The 24,177-nt window shown below is 39.8% G+C and overlaps 1 protein-coding gene across 17 annotated transcripts in view; it reads left to right on the top strand.

Annotated features, from left to right (window-relative positions):
* PTPRC (protein tyrosine phosphatase receptor type C) overlaps nucleotides 1–24,177 on the top strand; it is a 63,440-nt gene that overhangs the window by 12,386 nt on the left and 26,877 nt on the right. Inside the window, exons 3-8 of one of the 17 annotated variants that reach the window (XM_084528120.1) lie at nucleotides 19,661–19,759; nucleotides 20,584–20,673; nucleotides 21,051–21,077; nucleotides 21,546–21,683; nucleotides 22,495–22,581; nucleotides 23,943–23,975. In XM_084528120.1, the coding sequence (XP_084384246.1) occupies nucleotides 19,661–19,759; nucleotides 20,584–20,673; nucleotides 21,051–21,077; nucleotides 21,546–21,683; nucleotides 22,495–22,581; nucleotides 23,943–23,975 (474 nt within the window). Of the gene's footprint in view, nucleotides 1–19,660; nucleotides 19,760–20,580; nucleotides 20,674–21,050; nucleotides 21,078–21,545; nucleotides 21,684–22,494; nucleotides 22,582–23,942; nucleotides 23,976–24,177 lie in introns of all 17 variants that reach the window. The other 16 variants (XM_084528111.1, XM_084528123.1, XM_084528122.1 and 13 more) reach the window with 16 other exon arrangements.

The following is a 24,177-nucleotide window of genomic DNA, read 5'->3' as shown; positions in this document are numbered from 1 at the left end:
TTTGTTTTGTTTTGTTTTCCCTAAGAAATAAGTGGAATTCTTGCATATACAGGGAGTAAACAAGTTTTGAGGGCACAATCACTATTTTATATATTAGAATTAAGAGAATAAAAGTGTAATGACTAAGCTCCAACATTTTAGTGCTAGGACAAAGAAAGCATTTTTATTTATTTATTTATTTATTTTTCTTTCTCCAAGGTAGCACTTGGAACCTGTTGCTCCCTAGTGACCTCATACTTTCCAAAATCCAGCTCTTAGCTTTTCTAACTAGTTACCCACTTACTGGCTGATTTGCTGCTTGGTCACTTGTCTCCTGTCACCATCTTGAGAGCTAGGGAAGATCTGGGCCCACAGTGGAAGGACATGCAAAGATTGTAATTCTGAGCACAGTTAAAGTTATGGAAAGAATGTCCTTCATTTTCTCAGTGATTAAATCAGATTCATTTTGAGGGACAAACACGAACGCTCTTGAACTGATTCATCAAGATAGGTAGCATCTTTGTCTCTCTATGAGTATGGAAAATTACCTGACCTTTGATGGATATTTGATAAACGCAGACACACAGGCCTATGCTTAGTTTCCAGGAAGTGTAGGCAGAATACTACCATTCTTCCACTTAAAGATTAAAGACAATTCTTACAGGGGAGGGGGAGGAATTCCTGCTCGAAGAAGTTGCTGAGAATGTCTCTCTACGGAGTAAGCATATTGTGCAGAATGAATGCAAAGGGGAAGAAGAAATATCTAGTTAAGAAAAATACATCCCTTTTCCAGTCAGGAAGGCGTTTATTTCATATTAATAATTGATGTAATGATTATAGTCTCCCTTCTGCAATTCTTACCTGGAGAAGTTTTCAGATGATATGTATGAGAGGTTAACTGAGGAAAAAATAGCTTGTCTTTAAGAGAAATGTTACTAAGACTTTGGCAATTTCACTTATTTAAGTTCTGTGCCTCTGAGAAAGCAAAGGGTTATTCGCTATCTTAAATTTAAGAGGCAATTTCAGTGGAGTTCTTTACAGTGAAGGTAAAATACTTCAGTGTCAGGCTAAATGCACAAGATTTGATCCCTTCTGTATATTCACACAGCAGTGACAATCACGGAACATTTTTCATTACATTATTAGCTTGTGAGATGCTTGTGTCGTTAGAAGGTATTGTATGTGTTTGCAGCAAGCAGACTGCGTGTTTATTGTACTAAGTTGGGCTAAACAGTAATTATTAGAGGAAATGCAAAACAAAGAGCCTTGGGACACCTGTTCATCCTCACAAATTGTCACTTTGTGGAGTTGATATAAAATATTTCTGCTTCAGAAATGGACTTCAGTGAACCTTCATAAATATCTTGCAGTTACACAGAGCTCAAAACATATTAGTTAATCAAAGTCATTATTCCCAGGTTAAATGGAAATGGACACAGAGAGCTGATGTCCACAGTGTCACCTGGGAAGTTGCTGGACAAAAAGAAATACTCTGTAACTTTTGCAGAGCAAGAAAAAGCAAAAAGAGGAGGGCAAATGAGGGCACAAGAAGAGCATTTTTAAAAATTCAAACTTTTAAGTCGTCTATTTTGTAGCAAACAAGCAAAAATCATATTGAAAAATACAAAAAGGAAAGTAGAGTCCAACACTGATTGTTGTGCAAAATTATCTATTCATTTAATGAATCCTTGCAGTCAGTCAGCCAAGTGGGAGGAGGGGTGTATATCACCTGAGACGCTTGCAGAAATCCTCAGTAATCTTCTGCATAAAGTACTTGTTACTCTAGTCGAGGATGGACACAATAATGTCGCCTGAAAATCAGCAAGGGCTAGTGGGGAATGATGTAAGGGTAAATCCCTCTTCCTGAGAGAGCACTGCTGTCAGCTTCGATGGAAAATTTCTGCCTACTTTCAGGCAGGGGTGTTAAATTGAAGTACAAAGTAAAGTGCTGCTAGGACAGTTGGGTAAGATCAAAGAGTGGTACCTTGTATATGTTCTGGAGCATAAGTTAGCATAAGTTAGAGAGAAATGAGTAAATTAAGAGCAGGGAAATAGCAGTAATGCAAACAGTGCTGGCCATTTTGCAGCACCAGTCCTTTTAGCAGCTGCACTTAATTTCATGTTCTGGAATTACTGTGCTACTGCAGAAGGTGAACGCAAACAGGAATTAGCATGGTCAGGACTATACTGATAGGTCTTCACAATCTGGGTTTCTATTAAAGTTACTATCTAATCTCCTTGTAAAACAAATGCAAAATCAAAACAGCTCAGCCACGCTGGTGCAGCAGACTCCTCATCTGTGCTTTAGGTCAAAGTGACACATCTCTGCATCCTGTCCACGTGCCAGTCCGTGTGCACATAATGGCATTTTCACTGGAGGTGGGAGTTGTTACCGTGTGCACGTGGTTGCAGTGTTGGTGCAGTTTAGAGACAGATGAGAAGTCTCACTACAGGAAACGTGATCGTTAGGGAAATGATCTGTCACAAAATTCATTGTAATGATATGTTTCAGAACAAAAAGTGCTTCAAAGCCTTTGCTCAAAAACAAACTCAAAACCAAATCTGTGTGACTTCTTCTCATACTGAGACAGGAGATTTCACTCATAATGAAGAATACTGGGAATGACTGACAGCGCCTGATGCTGAGTATTTGAAGTGTTGGATGTTGGTTTCTTGTCTGCACAATCCACTTAGAAGCTTCACAATGCAGTTGCTGAAGAAGAAATCAGTTTGACTGCAAATAAATCCTAGCTTGGGCTCTCCACATATTGTCTTTATAATAAGGTGCTTTTCATATGCCTGCTGTTATAAAAACCAAAACACTTTCAGAATTTCAGTTCTTTGATGATTCTTTGCCTAAAAAGCATTAGATTTAATATGATTTAAATGTCCAGTGTTTACAGACTTACTAGTGCATGTTTTTGATATTGCTTTTGATACATTTATTAATGTAATTGAAGTGGTGAGCATCAGCCAGGCCCATGCCTTCTTTGCATATGAAGCCTCGCTATGTGGAAAAATAGAGGAAGTAAAAATATTCCTTAGAATTTCTCAGCTAGGACAGGAGTTTTCTGCAGAGTACAGGAGAAAAGAAAAAAAAAAAAAAAAAGATTTGAACATCATAACATACAGATCTGGGGGAATTTTGAGGATTCTCTTGAGATACAAGGGTTGTTCGTATTCTGCAAAATTCAATTCCTGCTGCTTTCTTGTTGGCTCACAAGGACACATCCAGGTCTGTTGCATTAGCTCTGTACTGTCAGCAGGCTAATAATTAATCAGACTGAACTTTCTGTATTTCTTTATATAAATATATCCTTCTTTTCAATGGCACTTACGATTTGCCTATCAGGCAAATTCATTGAAATCAATCTTTTTTTTTTTTTTTTTTTTTTTTTCTGTTTTCTAATACTTATAAATCTGTTAAGCAGAGAGAAACAGTTGTTTTCTTTTATAAAATTAAAGTATTTTTATTGCTACCAATCTTTTCCAAAACCTCAGTAATAATCCAAACTATTAAATTAAAAAATAATTCTTAAAAATGGTATGGTAGATAAGAAATATGATGTGAAATGCCTAGGTGTAAACATCTGTGGATCTCTTCTGCAGGTAAAAAATGCTCAAAGCTTCCCATTGCGGCCTGGCCCTGTGACTGTCGGGGGACATCCAGGCACACGGCACTGCCCCCTTCCCTCCTGCAGGTTCAGGCTTCCTCATGTAGCAGCCAAGGCATGGCAGATGGACCCTTTGCTCTCTGGTATGCTTGATCTGGACCTGCAATCTTGGAAGCCTTTTTGGATTTGTTGGTATAGGGCTAGACTATTGCCTTTTTGCTTGATGCTAGATTTTCTTTCAGGAAAGATCTCTGCATAAAGCTTGTGCATCTTGTCTTCAGAAAGTTAGCTTCAGAGCTGAACGATGTGGTGTTCACTCAAAAGTTCTTGAAGAGGCTTGTGAATATGAACTTAAAATAAAACCAAAAAAACAACTGCCTTATCATTAGCATCAGTTGTTAGAGTGGAGCTCGGTGGGGTAGTCAGTGTACTCCAGAAATCATCTTTTTGAGGGTGGCTCTTTGCATTTCAGATCAATGAACCTTCAGTAGTTAGTTAAAGAATACTTGAAATGTAATATGGCACAGAAGGGGGAAAAAAAAAAAAAAAAAAAGGAAAAACAAAACACATTGATTCTATTAAAAATCTTTAATCCAGCTTGTACAGTGGTGGTTTAACAACTGATGGGCAGCTGAGTACCCCCAAGCTGCTCTCTCTCTCCCTCTCCTCAGAAGGACAGGGGGAGAAAATATGATGAAAAAAGTAAAGCTCCTGGTTTGAGATGAGGAGCAGCTTAATGAAAGGAAAAAAAAGCAAAGTCTGTATGGCAGCAAAAGGAGAAAAAAAAAATCTCTACTTCCCATTAGCAAGAGATGTACTGCAGCTTCTTGGGAAGCAAGGACCTCAGCGTGCATCACAGCTGCTCAGGAACACCTTGATAGTGGGTGTCCCCCCTTCTCCCCTGGATTTCTTGCTGTGTGGCACCATACAGTAGCGGATATCCTTCTGGTCAGTTTAGGGCAGCTGTCCTGACCGTGTCCACTCCTCACCTCCAGCCCACCCCCAGACTACTGGCCCCTGGGGGGTGGAATTGGGGAGGGAGCCTTGGTGCTGAGCCAGCCCTGCTCAGCAGCAGCCAGAACATGGGTCAACGCTGCTCTGGCCATGAGAGCAAAGCGCAGCGCTGTATGGGCTGCTGTGGGGAAAGGGAACTCTGTCCCAGCCAGTCCCAGCACACATACATGAAGGAAGATGTGGAAAGAGTGAATAATAAAAAATTAGCTAATTTCATTTCATTGAGGTTGTTTCCAGTCAGAGCTGGAAAAGAAAATACTGGTAGTAAAAAGCAATCGTGTAATATTGAAGTGCCAATCTCTTTCTCAAACAGCTGTCCCATTGATAAAAGTTTCTTATAAAGGTTTAAGGAACAATACAATGGGGAAAAGTGATTGTATGACCAGACACCTGGGATGGATACTGGATAACAGGCTATGTAGCCGTGCTGTCGTAATTTGTGTTGACTGGAAGCTGATTAGATGAAGGAAAATATATGTTTATTTCCGAAATACTATGGAACTTGTATATTTACTTTTGGCTGAAATGAATTTTCTCAAAATCAGGTCTCACAAAGTGTTTCTGGAGAGGGAACAAACCCACAAATGTGAATAGGTATTTCAGGCAATAGCGTGCATAGTACAGCAATCCTGAAACCCATCTGAAAGCCCTTGACTGGGAGAACTGTCTCTTGGCAATGATTAACTGCATTCGTAGCCAGCTAGGAAAAGCAAGTGGATTTAGGTAAATATTTCAGTGTCACTTTTACGGGTGGTATATGGTTGAAAAGAATCACATATCAAATACATTTTAATATTTGCTAGTGGGTTGTATGCATTTCTTAAGTGATTTCCCCATATCTAGTTTGCACAGGCATACTTATTACTTCAGTGGCCTTCTGTAAGGGGGTGCAGCTCTTTGTCCCCGTTGGCAGCGGTGTGAGGGTGGTCTGTCATGGCTCGGTGTGTTAGCTGAGGTACCAGCTTGGAGAAGCAATGGCAAGACTATGAGAGAAAAAAAGTACATCAGGTGTTTGTACTGGGTGACTCAAATGGTCCTAGTCCAGGACGGTCTCGGGATTTTCTCTGTAGAGTAACGCTCACAGACATTAAAGCACAAACCATCTCATTTGTTAGATGATGACTGTCTCGTACTGTGATGTACCATGAGGCTTGTGTCATTGGAGAGGCTGCTTATGGACTGCTTTGTAGCTAAAAATGAGAGATGAGTCATTAGGACAATTGCACTGTCTGGTAGTTTAGTTTTGTAGGATTCTGTGTTTTCAAACGCTGTAGGCTGAAGTGTTAATATTTTTGTATGTTGCTGCTATTCACCTTACTTACCTCAGTGAGGAAGTTTACTCATTTGTGGGTTGACAAGCAGCCTTGCCATGGGAAGGGGAAGGCGCTTGCTTAAAATGCTAGCTGAGAGCTGGTTTGCTAAATAGAGACCAGCACACTGCAAAAAGGAGATAAAATTAAGACACCCACATCCTGTGATACCATATAGTTCTTGTAGGCTGCCATTTACCAGGAAATGAAGAGAAGTCCATTAGTTCCAAACAGAGTTAAAACCCCACAGTGCTTATATTATGCTTGATTTGCTTTATACAGTTGAAAGCATGCCTTGTGAGCTAGATCTTCTGATGCAACTCAGACTCTTCCTGGTGGTGTCAGAGGAAGAGCAAAATACAGCTCTGGCCACTTGCCAGCCATTTTAGCTCTGCAAATGAAAATAAGTACATTGCTGTAATTTGTAGTTGATGCAACTGCTCATGTACATCTACAACCATTATTTGCTGTTATTTCATGTCTCAGTTCTTGTCCCTGTTCAAAAAACCACCACCACCAACAAAAAACAACAAAATATCCAGCCTTAAACCATTAAATGATTTGGACTGTGCTCTCTTTCTGGAACACGTACACGTTTCTGAAGTCACAGACTAGGTGGAAGTGGGCATTTCCTTCTTCTTCCTGTGGTTGGCAGGAACAAAGCTAGGAATTTAAATTTTTATCTGTCTTTAACAATAGATGATTAAATGGGGTCAAATGGGTGAATTTGGAAATCCCTTTGAAATTAAGTAGGTTAGCTTTTGAAAAGAAACAATTTTTCATTGAGCTTGCTAGTCTACCTGAAGTCAAACAGTATTCCCCTGGTGCAATCTGGCTAAGACTAGGAAGATAATCAGGGTGACATAGTCATGTCACAGGCTTGCTGAAAAATCACTTAAATAACTTTATAGAAGAATTTATAGAAGATTTAAATAACTTTATAGAAGGCCAAGCCAATCTCTTTGATCTTATCATCTCTAAATCTCAGGACTTTTGGTCAAGCTGGAAGACAGAGCAAACTTTCAAGGCACCCCAAATTATGCAATCTACATTGAAATTCTAAAGCAACTGCAAGGTTATAGTGAGACTTGTGTATGAAACAGCCAGCATTTAGGCTACAGAGACTGAACTCATCTTTAAGATGGGAATATTTGTGCTGTGGAGTCAGAGACCAGTTTCCTAGAGTTTGATGTAAGCCCGTACATGATGGCAAGAAAACAAACTGCCAGAGCCTTGCCCGTAACACCAGGGACCATTGCAGTTTAGAGACAGGACACTGAAACTGTTCCAGAAGAGGCAGAGAATTAGGAACTGTATGGCAAGAGAAAAAAAAAAAAAAAAAAAAGCTAGAAGTAACCAAACACTTCCTGTGCAATTTTAGGCTTCCCAGCTGACGGTACCATTGTCTGGTGCATGTGCGCAAAGCAACAGAGCTTTGCTGGACCTACAGCTGTCCCCAAACCCCTCTTTTAGACCACTAGTATATTAACATGTCATCATAAGCTGTTGTGAATGTCAGCATTATACATAACCTGGACAGGACCACAAAAAACATATTGCTGGACAAAGCTACTAGTAGAGACTAAGCACGTTTAACTACAATTTTGTAGTGTTAAAGTGCTCAAATAATTTTTCTTCCACTTCCTACACTTCCTAGAGAGGTGGTGATTTGCCATGCATTTTATTTACTTTATGATAGCTCAAAATCTCTGCCAAACTAACAGATGAAGACCAAGCAAAACTCCAAGCTGACTGATGGGTAACCACCAAAACTGACCTCGCAGTTTTGTCCCCTAAGGACAGAGGAAGAAAGTTCACACACAAGACAAAAGGAACCCTCCCATAGTTTAGCCACTCAAATCCAAACTGAAGCTGACTTATACTGAAACGGGTGTTTAACCATTTAGCTGACTAATGACTCATAGCCAAATAGACACAACTACAGGGCACAGCAAAGCAAGACTGACACATCCCTGAACACAGCTAGCTGCGTAAGCAGGATCTTTAACACTACGTTTGGTAATGTAGTACCAAAGCTCAGTAACATCGATGTGGTAAAAGATGGCTTTCATTGGCAATTGCCAGTACCTTAAAATTGTGAGACAAAACATGCTTGGCTATTAAGCCATTGTACTACCTTTGCCAAGTAAAAGCACCTGCACTCCTGTCTGGAGAGCAGATGCTCTGGCAAGAAGCCTACATTCCTCACGTAATGTAGACCCATGCTCACAGGGGGAACAGTGTGGTCAAACAGACTGCAACTGGTCTCGGTTGAGAAGTTCCCATGAGGATCCCACCGGGATCCCACTCAGCCAGCAGCACCTCACCTCTGCACAGCCAGCTCCTTCGCTGCGGCCAGATTCCAATCACCCATGAGGAGGCTGAGGGGATGTCAGCTGGTGTAAGAGGCGTTAGGGATCCTACCGTTGTTTCTTGCGTTCTTTGGAGGATGCTTTCATAATAGTTCCATTTCTGTTCTCATTCATTAGAGAACCATATTCCCTTGGGGCAGTTATCTACCCCAGGCACCTGCCAAAATGAAAGGACAGCCTTTAATTCAATTTTCTTCTATACCTTCTCTGTTACACGGGGCAGTGTGTCATCCATTCTTTACCATGGGATTTGTTACAAACCCATCCTGTACAAAATGGGAACCCAAAGATAGAGTTTTACTTTTTAATAGATTTTTCAGACTTTCTGGGTGTGAAGCTAATCTTGAAAGTCCAAACTGAGTAGCTGCAGCTTTCTCAAGGCTTCAGGTGTAATGGTCTCAGCTGCTGTGCTGATGCTGGGCACCATTACAAACTGTCATAATTTCAATTCGAATGAAATTACCTTGAAATTTTCAGTTTGCGTCGCGAAGTGTTATAAAAATAGACGAATTATTGAAGTTTGGCAGTGGGTCCTGTAGATCATGACGGGTTTTGATTGTAGTTCAGTTTATTCAAGCATTCACATCTGGTGCAAACCAGCCCACAGAAAGCCAGGCACTTCCACGCTGGAGCTGGTCTACGTGCACCAAGAGGCAGGCAGAGGAAAGGCTCACGTGCCTTCCCCAGCCAGGAGAGCTGAATGCTGAATTCAGCCCTGTCAGTCCCTGATACCCATTCCTATTTGTTGCTGGGGTGATATTAGGGATCTGTCCCGTGCTTATACCACAGCCTTTGTAGCACTCCTCATTCAGAACATCGTCTTAATTTAAACTATGGGCTTAATTCCTACTGAAGGCATTGATGAATTTGGGTGTGGAAGTGAACACTTACCAGAACCTTTTGTCTTTTTTTTGCTTTGTTCATATAATCACATTTCTGTGGCTGTAGGGATGCTCAATAAACTCTGCAAGTGTCTTAATCTACACACCAAAAAAATTCTGATACATTCCCTTGGTTAAAAAGGAAAAAAACAGTTAATTTTACCAGGTCAAGTGGTCATAAATTCATCACTATTTCACCCAAATGCTGGAAAATGATAGACCTGCAAAGAATAGATTTCTTACCCACATTTGCACATTCTGTGTCTTTTTGTGTCAGCTTTTCCATCTGTCCTCACAGGAGACGTTATACATGCTACGTCCACAGTGCTCTGTCTGCGTGTGTGTCTGTATACAACCTGATACTCATTTTCCTGCTCACATAGCTTTTCTGACCTCCCACTTCCAAGTGGGAGTTGTACTTGCTGTTGTAAGATGTATAGTTGCCACTACATACATCTTTCTTTTTATTAGACATCAGAAATGTTTACAGGTCTGCTAAATTTCCTGGCCTGTGCATTTCTGTGTCTAAAGCAAGAGTTTAAATTATCTGGAGCATGTAATTGGATGTTCTCTTGGCTTTGGCCTGAGGGCTTTCTCTGGGTCCCTATACTTTGAAAAGTCAATAAAACTCTTCCTAAATAATTTTTTGTCCAGCATTCTTTACTTAGTATCTTTGATTTTAATCTTCTCACCCAGACCACTCACTTAGCGTTTTTAGGTTACAAAATTGTGGTAAAGAAACAAACAAAAAAGTAAAGATTTATGAAATGCTAATAAAAATTACTTGCTACATACAAAAGAAAGAAACAGACTGTGCTTCTGTTGCTTTAAGTTGTTTAAAGAAGTACTGAAATTAGTCCTGTTCACATCCTGAGAAATGTGAGCTTTAGATTTCACAGGTTCTTTGCTAGAATACTGGACACTGCAATCCCTGTGAGCCCAGTGGAGTCGTTCTGAGCCTCTATTTTCATCTCCTGACATCTTCAGCAAACACAGTCTTTTAGAAAAGAATGGCCAGCGCAGAACTGAAAGCAAAATCAGATGAACTATTCCACCCACTCACCCCCACCCCCTTCTTATCATTCCCAGATAGATGGGTAGGTTAAAGCTGGGGCTAGCGTCTCGTGATTGCTTGAATTAAAATAGCAAAAAAAAAAAGGTCAAGGGGATAGAGAAACCCCTTTCACTCAGTTTTTACTGGTTCTAGGTGGAGTTGTGGGTGCTCAGCACTGCTGTGTAAGCTGTTCATCACTGTTGCTTCTGCTGTGACATGAATCACAGGTCCATTCTCCTGAGTGTTGGCTCAGCTTTCCTGAAGGGGCAGAGCAATCCAGATTTTGAGATAATGTGAGATTTTGTATGTACGTGCATGGCGTTCTGGGGAGTTCAAGTCTGAGTTGTCTCTCTTTGAGAGTCTATTTGACTCTTTGCAGTCTCACGGCTCTCCCTGTTTGTGCCATCAGATGGGTCTGAACATATTTATTTTTTATAGCACTGTCAGGTTTGACTGCAAACTTCATGATTTTTAATGAAAATGATTTTCTGACCACAATATGCCAGTTTAGTAGGATAGTGCCACTGTCTCCACTTTGCAGATGATGTTATAGAGGCACAGAGATGGAGGCTATGTCCGACTGCTCACACAGTAGTAACACTGAAGCAGTGTCTATGTAATCACCGAGCAGGGCACAGACCCAACTGTCCTCATGCTAGCTGAGTACAAGATGGATTTCAGGTTATCCATCAAACATTGGAAGTTCTGACTAATTTAAATACTGGTAAATGTCTGCTTTTACATTAAAAAAATAAAAATAAAAACAATTCCCTATTATTTTACATAGGGAACATATATACATAATTTTTAACTGACAGTTTTTCTTAAATATATTGATATGCTTCAATGAATAATTTACTTTTCAAATCATTTTTGTATAACGGTGGTAAAATCTGATCCTTAAATGATGCTTCCTATTATGTGTCACTATTTTACCGTACTTTAAATTGTAACCTAACAAGTGTATGGTTGACTTAGCTGTTGATCAGTGAATGCTATTAGTCATAATACTTCATGGACAACAACAAAGGTATTCAGTAGTGTCTCTGACGAATGGTATTCATTTGACCTTGTTGGTCATTTCTGGCCTGAACGTCTGTAGGAAAAAAAAAAAGGAAAGAAAAAGTAAGGATACTCACCAAGTAAAATCACTCTCCCTTGAAACACAGTTTGAGGGCTGCAGCTGGCAGCCCTGGGTGGGCAAGGGGGATGCCCGGCAGGCAGAGTTGGCCTGGGAATGATTCTCCACTGAGCCAGATGAACAGATCTCTCTGTACTCTCTGTGCTTTTAAGAAACAGAAGCTAGATGTATATTAACCAATTCTGGTTAGGATCTTCTATTAATGCTGCAAGAAATTTGGGTCATGGGAGGTGACTGAGAGTAGCAGGATAGTTTGGAGCACTGCTGATTAGCGACGTCTCACTGGGACGTTGGCTCATGGGGCACAGGAACTGCCAAGGGTCCTGTTAAGCTTGGAGCAGGAAGACGAATGCCGGATCACTGGAAAAAATGAAATTTTCATGGTGGCTTTTCAGTAGGAACATCTTTATTCTGCTTCATGCATCTCTTCTTTAGTTAAGATCTTGTAAACACCTGGGACAAGTTTTCTGGTTTTTTTTTTTGTTTGTTTGTTTGTTTGTTTTTGTTTTCCTTTGTAAAACTATAAATATTCTTTTCCATTTTTCCATTATGTCTAAATGAAAACTTTGCAGGCATAACTTCTTGTACACAACCAGAACATAGCACCAAGCAGTTATATTTGTGATTGGCGAACATTGATATTCCTGCATTATAAATAAAATAAAATTAGTAGGAAGCAACCTTGCCTTGAAAGTTAGTCTCCCAGCTAAAATTCTTTATTGGCTCTGAATACAATATGCTTCTAAAGTTTTAAAAAATAAAATTAAATTAAAGGAAATGTTATTGTGTCTTTTCACAGCCTACGAGCTTTCTTTCCATTTTTGATTGTACTTTGATCCTATTTTGTAGGAGAGCTGAGTGTTTGCAATCCAGGTGATGCCAGTTGGAGACATAAATGTTCAGAGCACCTGAAAATTATTTGTTTATCTCTGTAAGCTACACTCCTCCCTCAGAACCCCTAGGACAGTTAGCCACATTATATTTATTTGAGTCTTTAACTCAGCAACTGATCAGAGAAAAATATTATTACGTAGAGTAAAAGCTCATAGGTGGGTATCATTTCTTGAAAGAAATGTTAATTTATTTTTAAAAATTTCTAGCTGCACTTTTTTTGAAATTCACTGATTAAAACTCACTGATTTCACCTCACTGAAATAATCCTTGTAGATACAGAGCTGTTGATCGAAGGACTTCCTGCTAACAGACCTATACCAAAGGGGAGATTTATGATTTTGATTGATTTTAGATTATCAGTGGCTCAAATGCTGCAGTTCTTACAGTATGTATTTAAACTGTTTATGGTTTATCATTTGAGCTGACTAGAGAGAGTTTAGAGAAACATTTCCAGGACCCATTCTTTTTTTATTGCTGGCAAAATTATGTAAAAAGCAATTTGTAGTCAGGAAAATGTCTGCAATACAGCAATACACTTTTATCGTGAAGCAGCTCAGAGGTGGATAGAGAACTAAGTCAGATATTTAAATAAACCAAGGTCCAATGAGATAGTCCAAGATAAAGAAGTTTGCCCTTAGCTCGCACTCTCTCCAGTATTCAGCCAGTTCTCAGTTGCAGCTTCTTTTTGTGGTCAGAAATCTTGGGAACTGATCTGCCTTCAACTCTGCTGAATACATAGAACTAGCAGAGGAGGCAATTGCAAAAACATGGGCACAGAAATTGAGAAGAGAGTGTAATTGTTGCAAGTCCTTCCTTTCTTTTGTTTGCCACAAACAATATGCACTCAGCAATTCCAAAACCAGCCTGTCTGTATCATAAGCTGATAGTTTGGATCAAGTGTTTCTTTCTGCTTGTGGTAGATTTGGAGCAAGGAGAGTTATACCTGAGGTTAGGTACTGCTGCTTGACATACGGTAAGTTTTGCACATGTTCTCTGGCTCTTGGCTCTGCACATGCACAAACACTGAAAATATACAAAAGGCAAAGCAACATTAGCACATTTTTTCTTTTGTACATATCATGAAATTACCGAGCAAGTATGACAGCCAATCTTATATTCCTCATGTATAGGTGTTTCTTAGTGGCTGTGGATGGTAGCCAGCGTTTCACAGCTGAATTAATTGTTCCATCAGGATTTGATATTCTCCCCTCTTGCAGACAGTTCACATCATTGCACATTCTCCCTGCAAAGCAGCCTTGACTGTATCATATTAATGAATTTGTACAACTAAAAATAATTATAAATGCAAATTTGGTGAAAAGGAGTTTAATAGGGAAATTTCATGACTGCACTAGAGAAGTTGTGGTTTAGCACTGAGATAGGTCTGATTGCTTGAGCATGTGGGTGCTATGGTAACACAGTTTCACCATTTGGAAGTGCTTAAGCTCTAAACCACAGTATGCTGCACCCTCTTCCTTTTGAGTAGGGTTCTGTAGAAGAAAAACAGAAGTAAACAGCATGAGAGAAACCACAGAGCAGCAAAGGCGTTGTTAGCTGTAGTTGAACAAGTGGGTTACTGTAGTTAAAGTATTCCTATGAAGACTGAGGATGTCATTTAAAATGCAGTGCAATTGATAGGAATGCCTTTATTCTGCTTGATAAATTCTTGATATTTCTAGGTATTTATTTTAAGTTTGCAAGATGTGTGTACTTGGCAAACTGAATTTGAATTGCTGCCTTTGGTTCATGTTCTACTCCAGGTTTATGGTTTTGTGAAATTCCAGTTATCGTTTGTAACAAATGTTGCTTCCATAAATGTGATATTTCTTGAGGGAAATTTCTGTTTTTCTCTGCATTTTTATTTTTCTGTGGGAAAATTAAACTCTTGCATTGTATAAGTGGAATCAGAAAATTCTGGTTTTGAAATTATTTTTGAAATATAATTTCAGGTTAGCTGAGAAAATATTTCAGCATTTGTAAGCTTTTCTTCTTATCATTTCCTTAAGAAAGGCTCTGTATAATAGCAGAGTTGACAAACTTTGATGTTTGTCCTTCCCCCTCTTTCCTAAGTCTGCAACATTGCGGAACGCAGCATTGTGTTCTTGTATCTGCCAGCGATAAGTTTTTCTTAATTCTATCTCCTGCCCTCATACTGGTTTTCTGGCCAGTTTGAATTCATTGCCTTCCCTAATGCTCTAACTGCTGCTGAGCTCTTCTAGTTGGCTCCGAAACTCCCATCCTGGAAGATGGACAGCAAGAAGTGCATAGGTGTTGGCAAGCAAGAAAAAGCATTAATTTTAAAGGTTGATTTTCATTAAAAATACAGTACTATGTCCTATTATATTGAGTTGTAGTGTAGGCCTGTGCTTATTCCTGAGACACGGTTTGCAGAAAGACTCCGCCTTTCGTGATGCAATTCAGGTGGGAGCATAGGTTCCCTGGGTCTTGGGAAGGACAAAGCCCAGGGCTCCTCCGAGGGATACTCGTGCTAGGAAAGAGTGGCGAGATCAGGTTCTTAAACTGTGATTGCAGTGTGTTAAGGAGTCACGTTGGGGACGATTATTAATGGACTCGTGTGACAGGAAACGTTTTGACAAACTCACACTGGATCTGTTTATTTCAATTATAATTTTGGAGAATTAGAATGAGCACTTACAGCCTGGTGCCAAATGGAGACAATTGGCTTTTCTCAATCAAATCATTTCAGAACTTCTGTTAGATTAAAATTTACAGTTTCAACTGTTTATCCCAAATTTCTGGTGAAAATAAATATTGTGAATATGTCCCATGGGAATAGATTTTATAATATTTGTTTAGTTTTAATTCTCAGCTGCTGTACATTTATATCATTCCTATGACTGCTGTACAGCTACTGAGTTTTTTATCAGTTAGGATTATAGATTATTTTGAAGTGCTTTTGTTGATAAATCTGCAATGAAAAAATATTAGGCACTTTTTTTTTTTTTTTTTTTTTTTTTTTTTTTTAGGACTATCTGAAATGTTCCAGTTAGAAACTGAAAAGTTTCTACATGTTAATCCTAAATGAATATTTATTGATTTTTAACTCAGGGCATGCAAAATTTCACATATTTTTTGTGTGTGAACCTCACGTGGCTTTCTTTTAACCAATTTTCAAAAAGCAGCAGTTTGCCCAGAAAACAGAAACACTTTTCTTCCCCAAATACAGATAATGATAAAGGCTGAAGTTTAGTTCTGCACTCTGTGCTTATGAAAGCACTTCAGCACACGTGATCCTTCTTATAAAATCTGAGGGGTCTTCTGTGATATAGAGTTACTCAGATGTTGAAGTGTTTTCAAGCCTGTTCATAGGTTTGCCCAGATTTATTTATAAAGTAGCAGAGGATCCCTTCATTTTGTGTTTGCTGCCAAAAGCAGCAGTAACATCTCTGGCCCTGATGCTCATTTACTTTAAGGTCCCTTTAGCTGGTTTTGGCAGCGGAAAGGAGCCTTAAAATAGGTGTGAATTATATCCTATCCCACTTGAAATTTAAAAATAAACCAAAGAATGGAGGTTGGCAGCACTTTGTGTAGTTCCTTGCCTTACTCACCCTTTACCTCCCACCAGGAACTGTTCTTTTTTTTCTTTTTTTTTCTTCAATTTAGCATTGGCTTGCAGTGGAGCTGAGTAATGTCTGTGCTGTTTGCTAGAAGACCCCCTCAAAGAGCTTTACTCCACCTGAACAAGGAGCCCACATCCTGTTGCTTTCAGTGCAGATGTGAAGAGCCCTGACCCTGCTGAGGCAGAGCAGGACTGTTCAGCTGTAAAAGGAGGGCAGACCAATTCTGGACCTACACAGGCTGCTTAGTGTGAAGTCCTGCTTGGTGGGGGATGCTGGGGTCTGCCCAATATGCCAAAGGGTGAGGAGGTCCTGGGAAAAGGGCAGCAGCTCTGCAGAATCACAAAGCACTTTTCCTGGGAGAGAATAGCCCTGGGCAGCCAGCAGTTCTGCAGACGTGAGGCTGAGAGGAAGAATGACTTCCTCCGCCCCTCCCCGGGTCTAGCGAAGTCACGCAGAGTGCAGCTGGTTGTGAAGAGCCAATGGGTATGGTACCATGCTAGATAAAACACTAAATATGCTATTAGCAGAAAGGGACCCTCTTTCTCCTCATTCCTCTGTGTTGTGTGCAGTCCGGGACGCAGTACTGCAGCACTCCTGTGCATGGAGGAGAAGCTGCCTGACATACCTGCCTGCAAGCTCAGTCCCCTGCCTAGAGCAGCAGGAAATAGAAAACTGGGGCCATTTTACCCACTGTGCAACATACGAAGCAGAAAGTAGTTAAAAGGCATGTTCCCTGCCATCAGTTAAGGCATTTTTGCCTATAAAAACATGATAATATTTTGCCCATAAAAACATGGTAACGTTTTAAAACATGGTAATGTTTTTAGGCTTTTAATGCAGATTCTCCAGTTTCGCTATCTTATCAGTTGGAGTTTCCTTTAATAACACACAAGCACAGGAAGTATGTGCTGGTGCTTCCTTCTGCTTGAGAAGATCATACCCTGGACTTACTTGAAACACAGTATCTTTTAACATATCCTAGGCCTGCATTGTCTGCTCTTGGGTTGCTTGGTCCTTCCGAATGGAAAGTGTTTTCACTTTATTCTGTCTTTCCTTAGAGAACAGCAGCAAATATTAACTTCTTATGAGGGTGCAACCATGGCTCACGGCAGCAGGTGCAGAGCCATGACTGCGTCAGTGATACAGCTGCTCCTGGACCTCCAAATGTGCCCTACAGCTTGTTCTGCTTGGAGATTAAGATGTTTGGCCTGATTTCTTTCATAGTTCTTCCATCTACTTTTCTCGTTGAACACTGAAGGGCTTCTTCAAAATATAATAGTCCCATATTTCAACCTCAGGGCCTGCATGCCTTCAAGCTTCCAGGAGAAAGGATGGTTAGCTCGTCCAAGTTAGGAGCATTCCGTGGAGAACCTGTCATCTCATGTCAAACCTTTTTTTAAGGCAGCAGTTGCACTTTGTCTGCCCACCAATAGAGAGAGATTGGAGAGCAGAAAAGCAATTAGCCAAGCTGTCCATTTGCTGGTTGTGCCGGGGTTATCTTTTTGCAGGGCACTCGACCGTGGCCAGAAGTGCTCCAACACTGCTGATAGGTCTTAGCTTTTGGGTAAGTTAGTAGGAACCAGCCAGTGGCCAAATCAAGAGAAGGTGAAGAGAAGCTTGCATACACCTTTTATATTAGCAACTTTTTACGTACTTTAATTCTTGCACTTGGAATGTCTGAGACTATCCTATGTATATTATCTTAAAATGGCTTATGGCTGGGTGCAGTTTAAGATGTGAGGAAATAGACCAACTTGCTTAGTTGGTGATCATCAGGCTTTCATACTGCACATGATGTTTTCTGGGGGCTGAACATCCTTATTAAAGATATTCTCAGATTTGAACCTTTAAATTTCCAGGTATGTGTTTTAGAATTTAAGCATGAGCAGACAGCTGTGACTTCGCAGTTAACTTTGTTACCCAGAGGTTAGATCTGGCTGTGGGACATTTTGGGAAAACTAAATTAATTTTAGCAACATGTCTATTAATACTGGAGAAATATAGTCCAGTGTGTCGGGATCCTTCTTTTATTTTTTTTTTCCCTTTGTTTTATCTAATATCCCTGTACAAGTTTATATGGGGAAATGTATCTTGCTGTTACTGCAATACCTTTGCTGTTTGAGAGTTTTGTGTTTTTTTTTTCAGTGTTCTGGTGCCACCTACTGAATTCTTATTAACTGCATCCTATTTCATTGCTATGAACATGATATAATATCATTGAATCACAGAAGAACAGGATAATGATGAACTGCTTAGAATGGCACAAAACTGCCATGAAGTTCTGTTAAAATGCCAGTGGTTATTTGGGGGAAAAAAAGGGTAAGGGTGATCTAGGATTGTTATTTTCCAAACTGTCTTAAGAGCTGACCCAGGTGTGAGCAGGAGGATTGGATCAGACGATCTCTTCGGGTCCCTTCCAACCTCAACAGTTTTGTGATCATGCGTGGCATGTAGTATCTGTCGCCGTGAGCAAGCAATAAACATCACACTGTATTTAAACTGGATGCTTACAGAAAGCTGATTTGGGGCTTGAGGTATGATTTATGTGCTGAACTAAGATCTGGGAAGGAGAGGGAGTTATTGATTTTTCAGCTGGTAAGCAGGTTGAAGAAAGCAAAATCATAATATGAAACTGGAAGTGAGCAACTGCTGGCTTTCAAACACCAAATTTTAAAAATATAAGAAGATACTTTGAGATTGAATTGATCATGGCAAATATGATTACACATTAGCTTTACATGGTTCTTGGCACCTTAATACATATAGTTAGTTTATACAATTCCTGTTAACAAATTTCCAGTCCTTACCTGAGATTTCAGACACTGAAGTGATATATGGAGATCATCTGTACTTTTGTTTCTTATCTGTAACAGAAACGTAGGGGAGGAGAACTAGTAGAAAAAGGCCAAGAAAGGAAGAGACATGAGTGAATGAAAGTTTGTGGACAATTACAGTATGTGAACAAGTGGAATTTTTCTCCTTTTGAAAGCCTGGCAATAGTGTTAGAGAAAGATGTCTCCAGGAAATGAGCATGGCTTTCAAAATTTGTATTTCAAAGTGGAAGATTCTAATCCTCTAAATGAGTAAAAGACACAGTGATGAGAACAAACTTCTGTTTTGATGGACACTCCTACGAGTAGTCCTTATTCTCCTGGTTCCAGACAATTGCCATTTATTTTTGTCTCCCTTTATCCTGAGAGAAATTTCACATTACACAAATTAAGAATGTTTTGGGTCAGGATTTCAAAACTGAGTGTAAAAGTGGGGCTTATTTTTATAGCTGTGAAAAGGGCATAACTCCCAGCTGAAATCAGGCAGTAGTTTATGAAAGGTTAACCTGGAGACAGAGTTCTCTAGAGGGATTCTTAATATCAGCAGGGTGGTCCAGGAAGTGTGCTGGGATTTAGAGAAGAATATTAGGTAAAGTAAAGGTCTTTTAGGAATACCAAGCCTTGGATTACTGGCTTTTGTATGATGAGGATTACAGACAGGTAAGATTTTTCTTGAGAAGAGAATTAGTGTTGGTGTCTCTTCTTGCTAATAAAGTCATTCTTCATTCATGCAAAATCATGCTTTATTTGTTGATGTTACTTGTACATGCTGCTGTGTGATGAAGTGAAAGATTTTGAGGGTTTTGGTTTTGCTGTCGCAAAATGCATCAATAAATATGAAAGTGCCATTTAAGTACCCTCCAGCCTCACCTGACCTAAGAAGCATGGTTTAGAGAAAGTCATACAAAATAATGCCCTCTTTCTAATGTAGATGAGCTTCTCACCTTCATGCATTGCTCACTCAGTCGTATTTTTTCCTCACTAAACAGCAGGAAATGAAACTGCAGCATCTTCCAGCTCTCCCCCCTCCCCTACGTCTCTTACACCTGCACGCTCCACGTCACTCTCACCTTCAGGCACCACTAAAGGTAATACTGAAATTTGGGACCATGGCACTGCTACTCTTCGGTTTCAGCTGAAGTGACATCTACTTCTATCAAACACTAACTCTGTCACTGTTAAAGCAATCCGGTGATTTAGGTTGTGCTAGGTCAATAATACTGCAGCAAAATTTGTTAATATGATGAAGACATATGTAGTTTTATTTTTTTATTTATTTTAATTAAATCAAATGTGGAAATTTGAAGCATGCGTTTTAAAGAAAGCAATTACAATTCCAGCTGCAACATGCTGTTGTTATGGGTTCGTGTTTTCCTTATGGACACCCCTTGCCCTTGAGTTCCCAGCTGAGAATTTCACCCTGAGCTCTCACAGTGCTACTTACCTGCAGTTACCTCAGGCACCACAGCGGTACCTGAGGATCTGTGGGAAGAAGGTCCTTCCCAGATCGATAGCATGAAACAAAACAGCCCCATTCACGTGCTTTCTGCAAGCTGCGTGTTAACTCACGTCCTTTAGCTGGTGTTCTCAAACACGTGAAGTCAGTACATCCCCTTACCTTGCTAAAGGATTGTCAAATCTCATTGCCACAAAGGCATCCCAGAGAGATTGGTAGGAATTTGGCATTTCATGGTTTTGCAGACCTCATTGTAAGCTACGCTCTTGGGATAAATCCAAGCAGGTGTGTTACATGCTCTGTGCAGGAACTGGAAAGCAATGCAAACTTGTTCTTGCCAGTGCTGGAGGGAGGCATTTGATTCAGAAGACAAGTGGTAGTCTTTCTGCTTGAAATGAACTTCTCATGATCACACATTGCTCACTCAATGATATTTTTTTCCTCACTGTTTAGCAGGAGATGAAAATCAGGCACCTACCAGCTCTTCCCCCTCCCCTCTGTCACCTCCACGCTCCACGTCACTCCCACCTCCAAGCACCACTAAAGGTAACCATGAAGTCAGGACCGTGGCACTGCTGCTCTTCTGTTTCAGCTGAACCAGCATCTGCTGCAGCCTTCCTGAAACTATGTCCATCCTTCAGGATGCACAGCAGACTCCCTGCTCAAGGAATTGGGACTTCTAATATGGAAAATTAGAGCCTACATACATGTATATACTTGATGTTTTGGGGGTCTAGTAGTTGCTTTAGAATAAAGTTTTAAAGTTTAGAATAGAGTTTACTTTAGAATAAGTAATTATCTGGGGAAAGCTCAGCTGATAGGAGGAAAGAAAGTTTCTTTTTATTTTAAAAAAATTAATATAATATGGTTGCCTGTGATTCCTTGAAAATGTAATTTACACATTTTCTCTTTGTCTTTTTCAGGAGCTCAGAACGTGACAACACCAACTAGTAAGAAACTTTTTATTTACATTAAGAAATTCACTGACACTTTTTTCAGGTTGTTTCTTCTTTCCATTTCCTGTGTATAATTGTCTTGTGTAATGTGTGCAATACATATAATGCTTTTTCATTCAGCCCGGTGAAATGAAATACACTGTTTTAAGAGGGAAGAATATCAAACCAGTTTGGTTCTGAGTCATGTACTTGAGTGTATTTTAAAACCTAGCATTTGTCATGGAAGATGTGCAGTCCGTGCCATAAGGGGTTACACTTACTGGATGTTCGGTTGCTGCCTGTTGTTCTCCCTTACACCATGACCCTTGTGCATTCAGCGTACCTTTGATTGCTCCAAACGCACAGTGCCTCAGCGCAGGAGAGCTCCCAGTGGGGCTGTCCTGTGCTGTTTGCAGTTTTGCTTCGTTCTGTGAGTGGGTGACCTCCGAAACACTAATGAAACCGCTGTTCCTCTTGCCACAGGTGGCATCCCCTCAAACAGCACACACCTCTCCACGCACACAGGCTCCGACCCAACCACGGGACCCAGCAACTCACCACACAGCAGCCCTGCTGCCCTTACCACACGCACTCCCACTGCCTTCAGTCATGCTTCATCAGGTTTGCCGACTTCTTTTAGGTGCCACATGCTGCACTCTGAGCTGTAGGGGAAAACTGAGTAATTTAGCCTCAGGGTAGCCTTTTCCAGTTTGTGGTTCATCAAATGGAATAGGTACCTGCAATTCAGCATAGGAGCCAGAGCCAAATTGATTATTTTCAGGATCTGGTGTCTGATGCTCAATCTTGTAGTTACCTCAGTAGTATCAAAACTTGTACTACTGTCAACAAGGTTGTTGCCAAAGCAAGAATAGGAACGGACCTAAGAGAATAGAGAAACCCATCCGAGGCTTATAAGCAGGGAGATAAATACTAAGATATAGTAAGTGATATAATGAGCAATGTGTCTTATCTGGCATTTAAGCATTACTGGATTGCTTGTTTCTGAAAGAGCACGGGCACTGTTCATAATTGTGCTGTACTGTCAGAACATAGCAGAATGTTTTAGTTCCTAGTTCACAATTACTAAGGTAGTTCTTATTCTGTTCTGTTCTACGCTGTTGACTCCAATGCGGATTATGCCTAAAAAAAAAAAAAAAAAAGGAAAGAAAAAAAAAATCAGTGTACATTTCAAAGATCATTAGTAAATGCTATATTCCTAAAAGTTTGCTTTCTCTTTATATAATGTATTTTCTCATTTTCTGGATATATGAACATGATCTTTCCTTCAGCACTCTTCTCTAACTTACAAAAACCCTGGAAGGAAATAAAGGGGGAGGAGGGAGTGTAGCGTAAGACATTACTGATGATGTAGCCATATGAAATAGTGAATTTTGCTTTTTTTAATGCTGACGTATTGTTTATTTCCTTACAGATGATAACAAAACAACATCCTTGCACAGCACCACCTCACCAGTCAGCATGCCAGCAAGCACGGGGACCATCCCCAGTCATACAATAGGTGACAAACTTGCACACAGTTATCGCAATTATCACACTACAACCACAGAAAATGTGTTAGAATGAAATAAATAATCTTGATATATATTTTTAAGTTATACAAATTAGGTATGCAAGTAGGCATACAACTGCATCAAACTTAAGGTGTTTTTTTTTTTTTTTTTTTAAGGAGTATTATTAATATTTTAAGAGTAGGATTAGAGGCACCAAATTTACTGCTTGTTAAGGAAGTGAAAAACATAAACTGTTTCCATGGAGTGGCATGGTAGGAAAGTGAATCTGTCCAATTACTCAGTCAATATTACTCTCCTTGTTACTCATAGAAGTTTGCTAAAGCAGCAAAAACATGAGATTACATCCAGCGACCTGTGAACTTCTGTTTTCCAATGGCTTCCCTGTTGTTTCACTCAGCATTAATATTTTCTTGGGACCTAATATATGAAGCATTTACATGTATTGTTGTGGCAATTGTGCTGTAAGGAATTATTCAGGTCATTGAGGTGGGTGTGTGTGTTTGAGTAAAGTACATCCAGGTGTTTGTCTCCTGTCATCTTCATAACTGCTCTTCAAGTAGCTGTAGGCTGTCATTAGCTGTCTTCTTTCACAGACTGAGCTTAGCTTCTACCTGTGGGTCTCCTGCCCTGAGCCATCTTGGCCCCTCTTAGCTAACCCTCTCATTAGGGGCACTGCTCAGCCATCTGGTTCCTAGGCCAGAGGGAATAGACAAATCCAAGACACTTCTGTGAAGAAAATTAGATATCTGTCTTTTGATAGTACTCACACCTTAGTATATTTTAAATAATTGGTTGCAGGATGATGTTTTTTTTGCACAAGCTTCCGTACAGATTTCCTAAATACCAGCTCTTAATTTCTTCTGGATATTCCAGTGTAACAATAACTGTAAACCGATCTGTACTCTTGAATTAGTCTGTTTCCAGATACACGAGTAACTATGCATAAAGTAGATAAAATGTGTTTCTTTGGTGACATTGGAAAGTGCTCGCTTAGGCATTCCATAGCATTTGTATCCCAGCAAACTGCTGTAGCTTATCATACCACTGCGAGAACGTGATTTTGGAATATTCTTGTGTAACTTTGTATGCTGAAATGTTATGAAAAAAACAGTTTGGTATCATTGGAGAATGATGAAATGCACATGACTAAAATAGCTTGTAGAAGAATTGGTATGTATGTGGCTGATATATTCCCCTTTTTCAAATATGAATAGGGTGCTGAATATAATTACTTGTAACGTGTTGAATGAAGAGTACCAGTTTAGGCAGTGCCAGTTGTCTTCCTCTAATGCTCTGTGAAAATCATACTTGCTGAAGTACACCTTCATTTTGTTTTCTTTTCTTATAGAAAGTCCCTCAGTGCCAACTGAAGAACCTTGTGGTAAGAACCAAACCCCTTATTTATCTCAGCCCTGATATTTGAACATATCAGTAAACTCAGGGAAAACTTATCACTAAAACAAATGAGCTACCATTTCAATTTGCTTTATAAACTGTCTCATGCTTCTGAAAGATTTGCATTAAAGTTATTAACAGTTCTGGTCTTCTAATCTTCATTTAGAGTTATGTTGAATTGCCTTTGA

This window comes from Aythya ferina, assembly GCF_964211825.1.
Source record: "Aythya ferina genome assembly, chromosome: 8".
Classification (NCBI taxonomy): Eukaryota; Metazoa; Chordata; class Aves; order Anseriformes; family Anatidae; genus Aythya; species Aythya ferina.
This window is presented reverse-complemented; position numbering and strand designations above follow the sequence as displayed.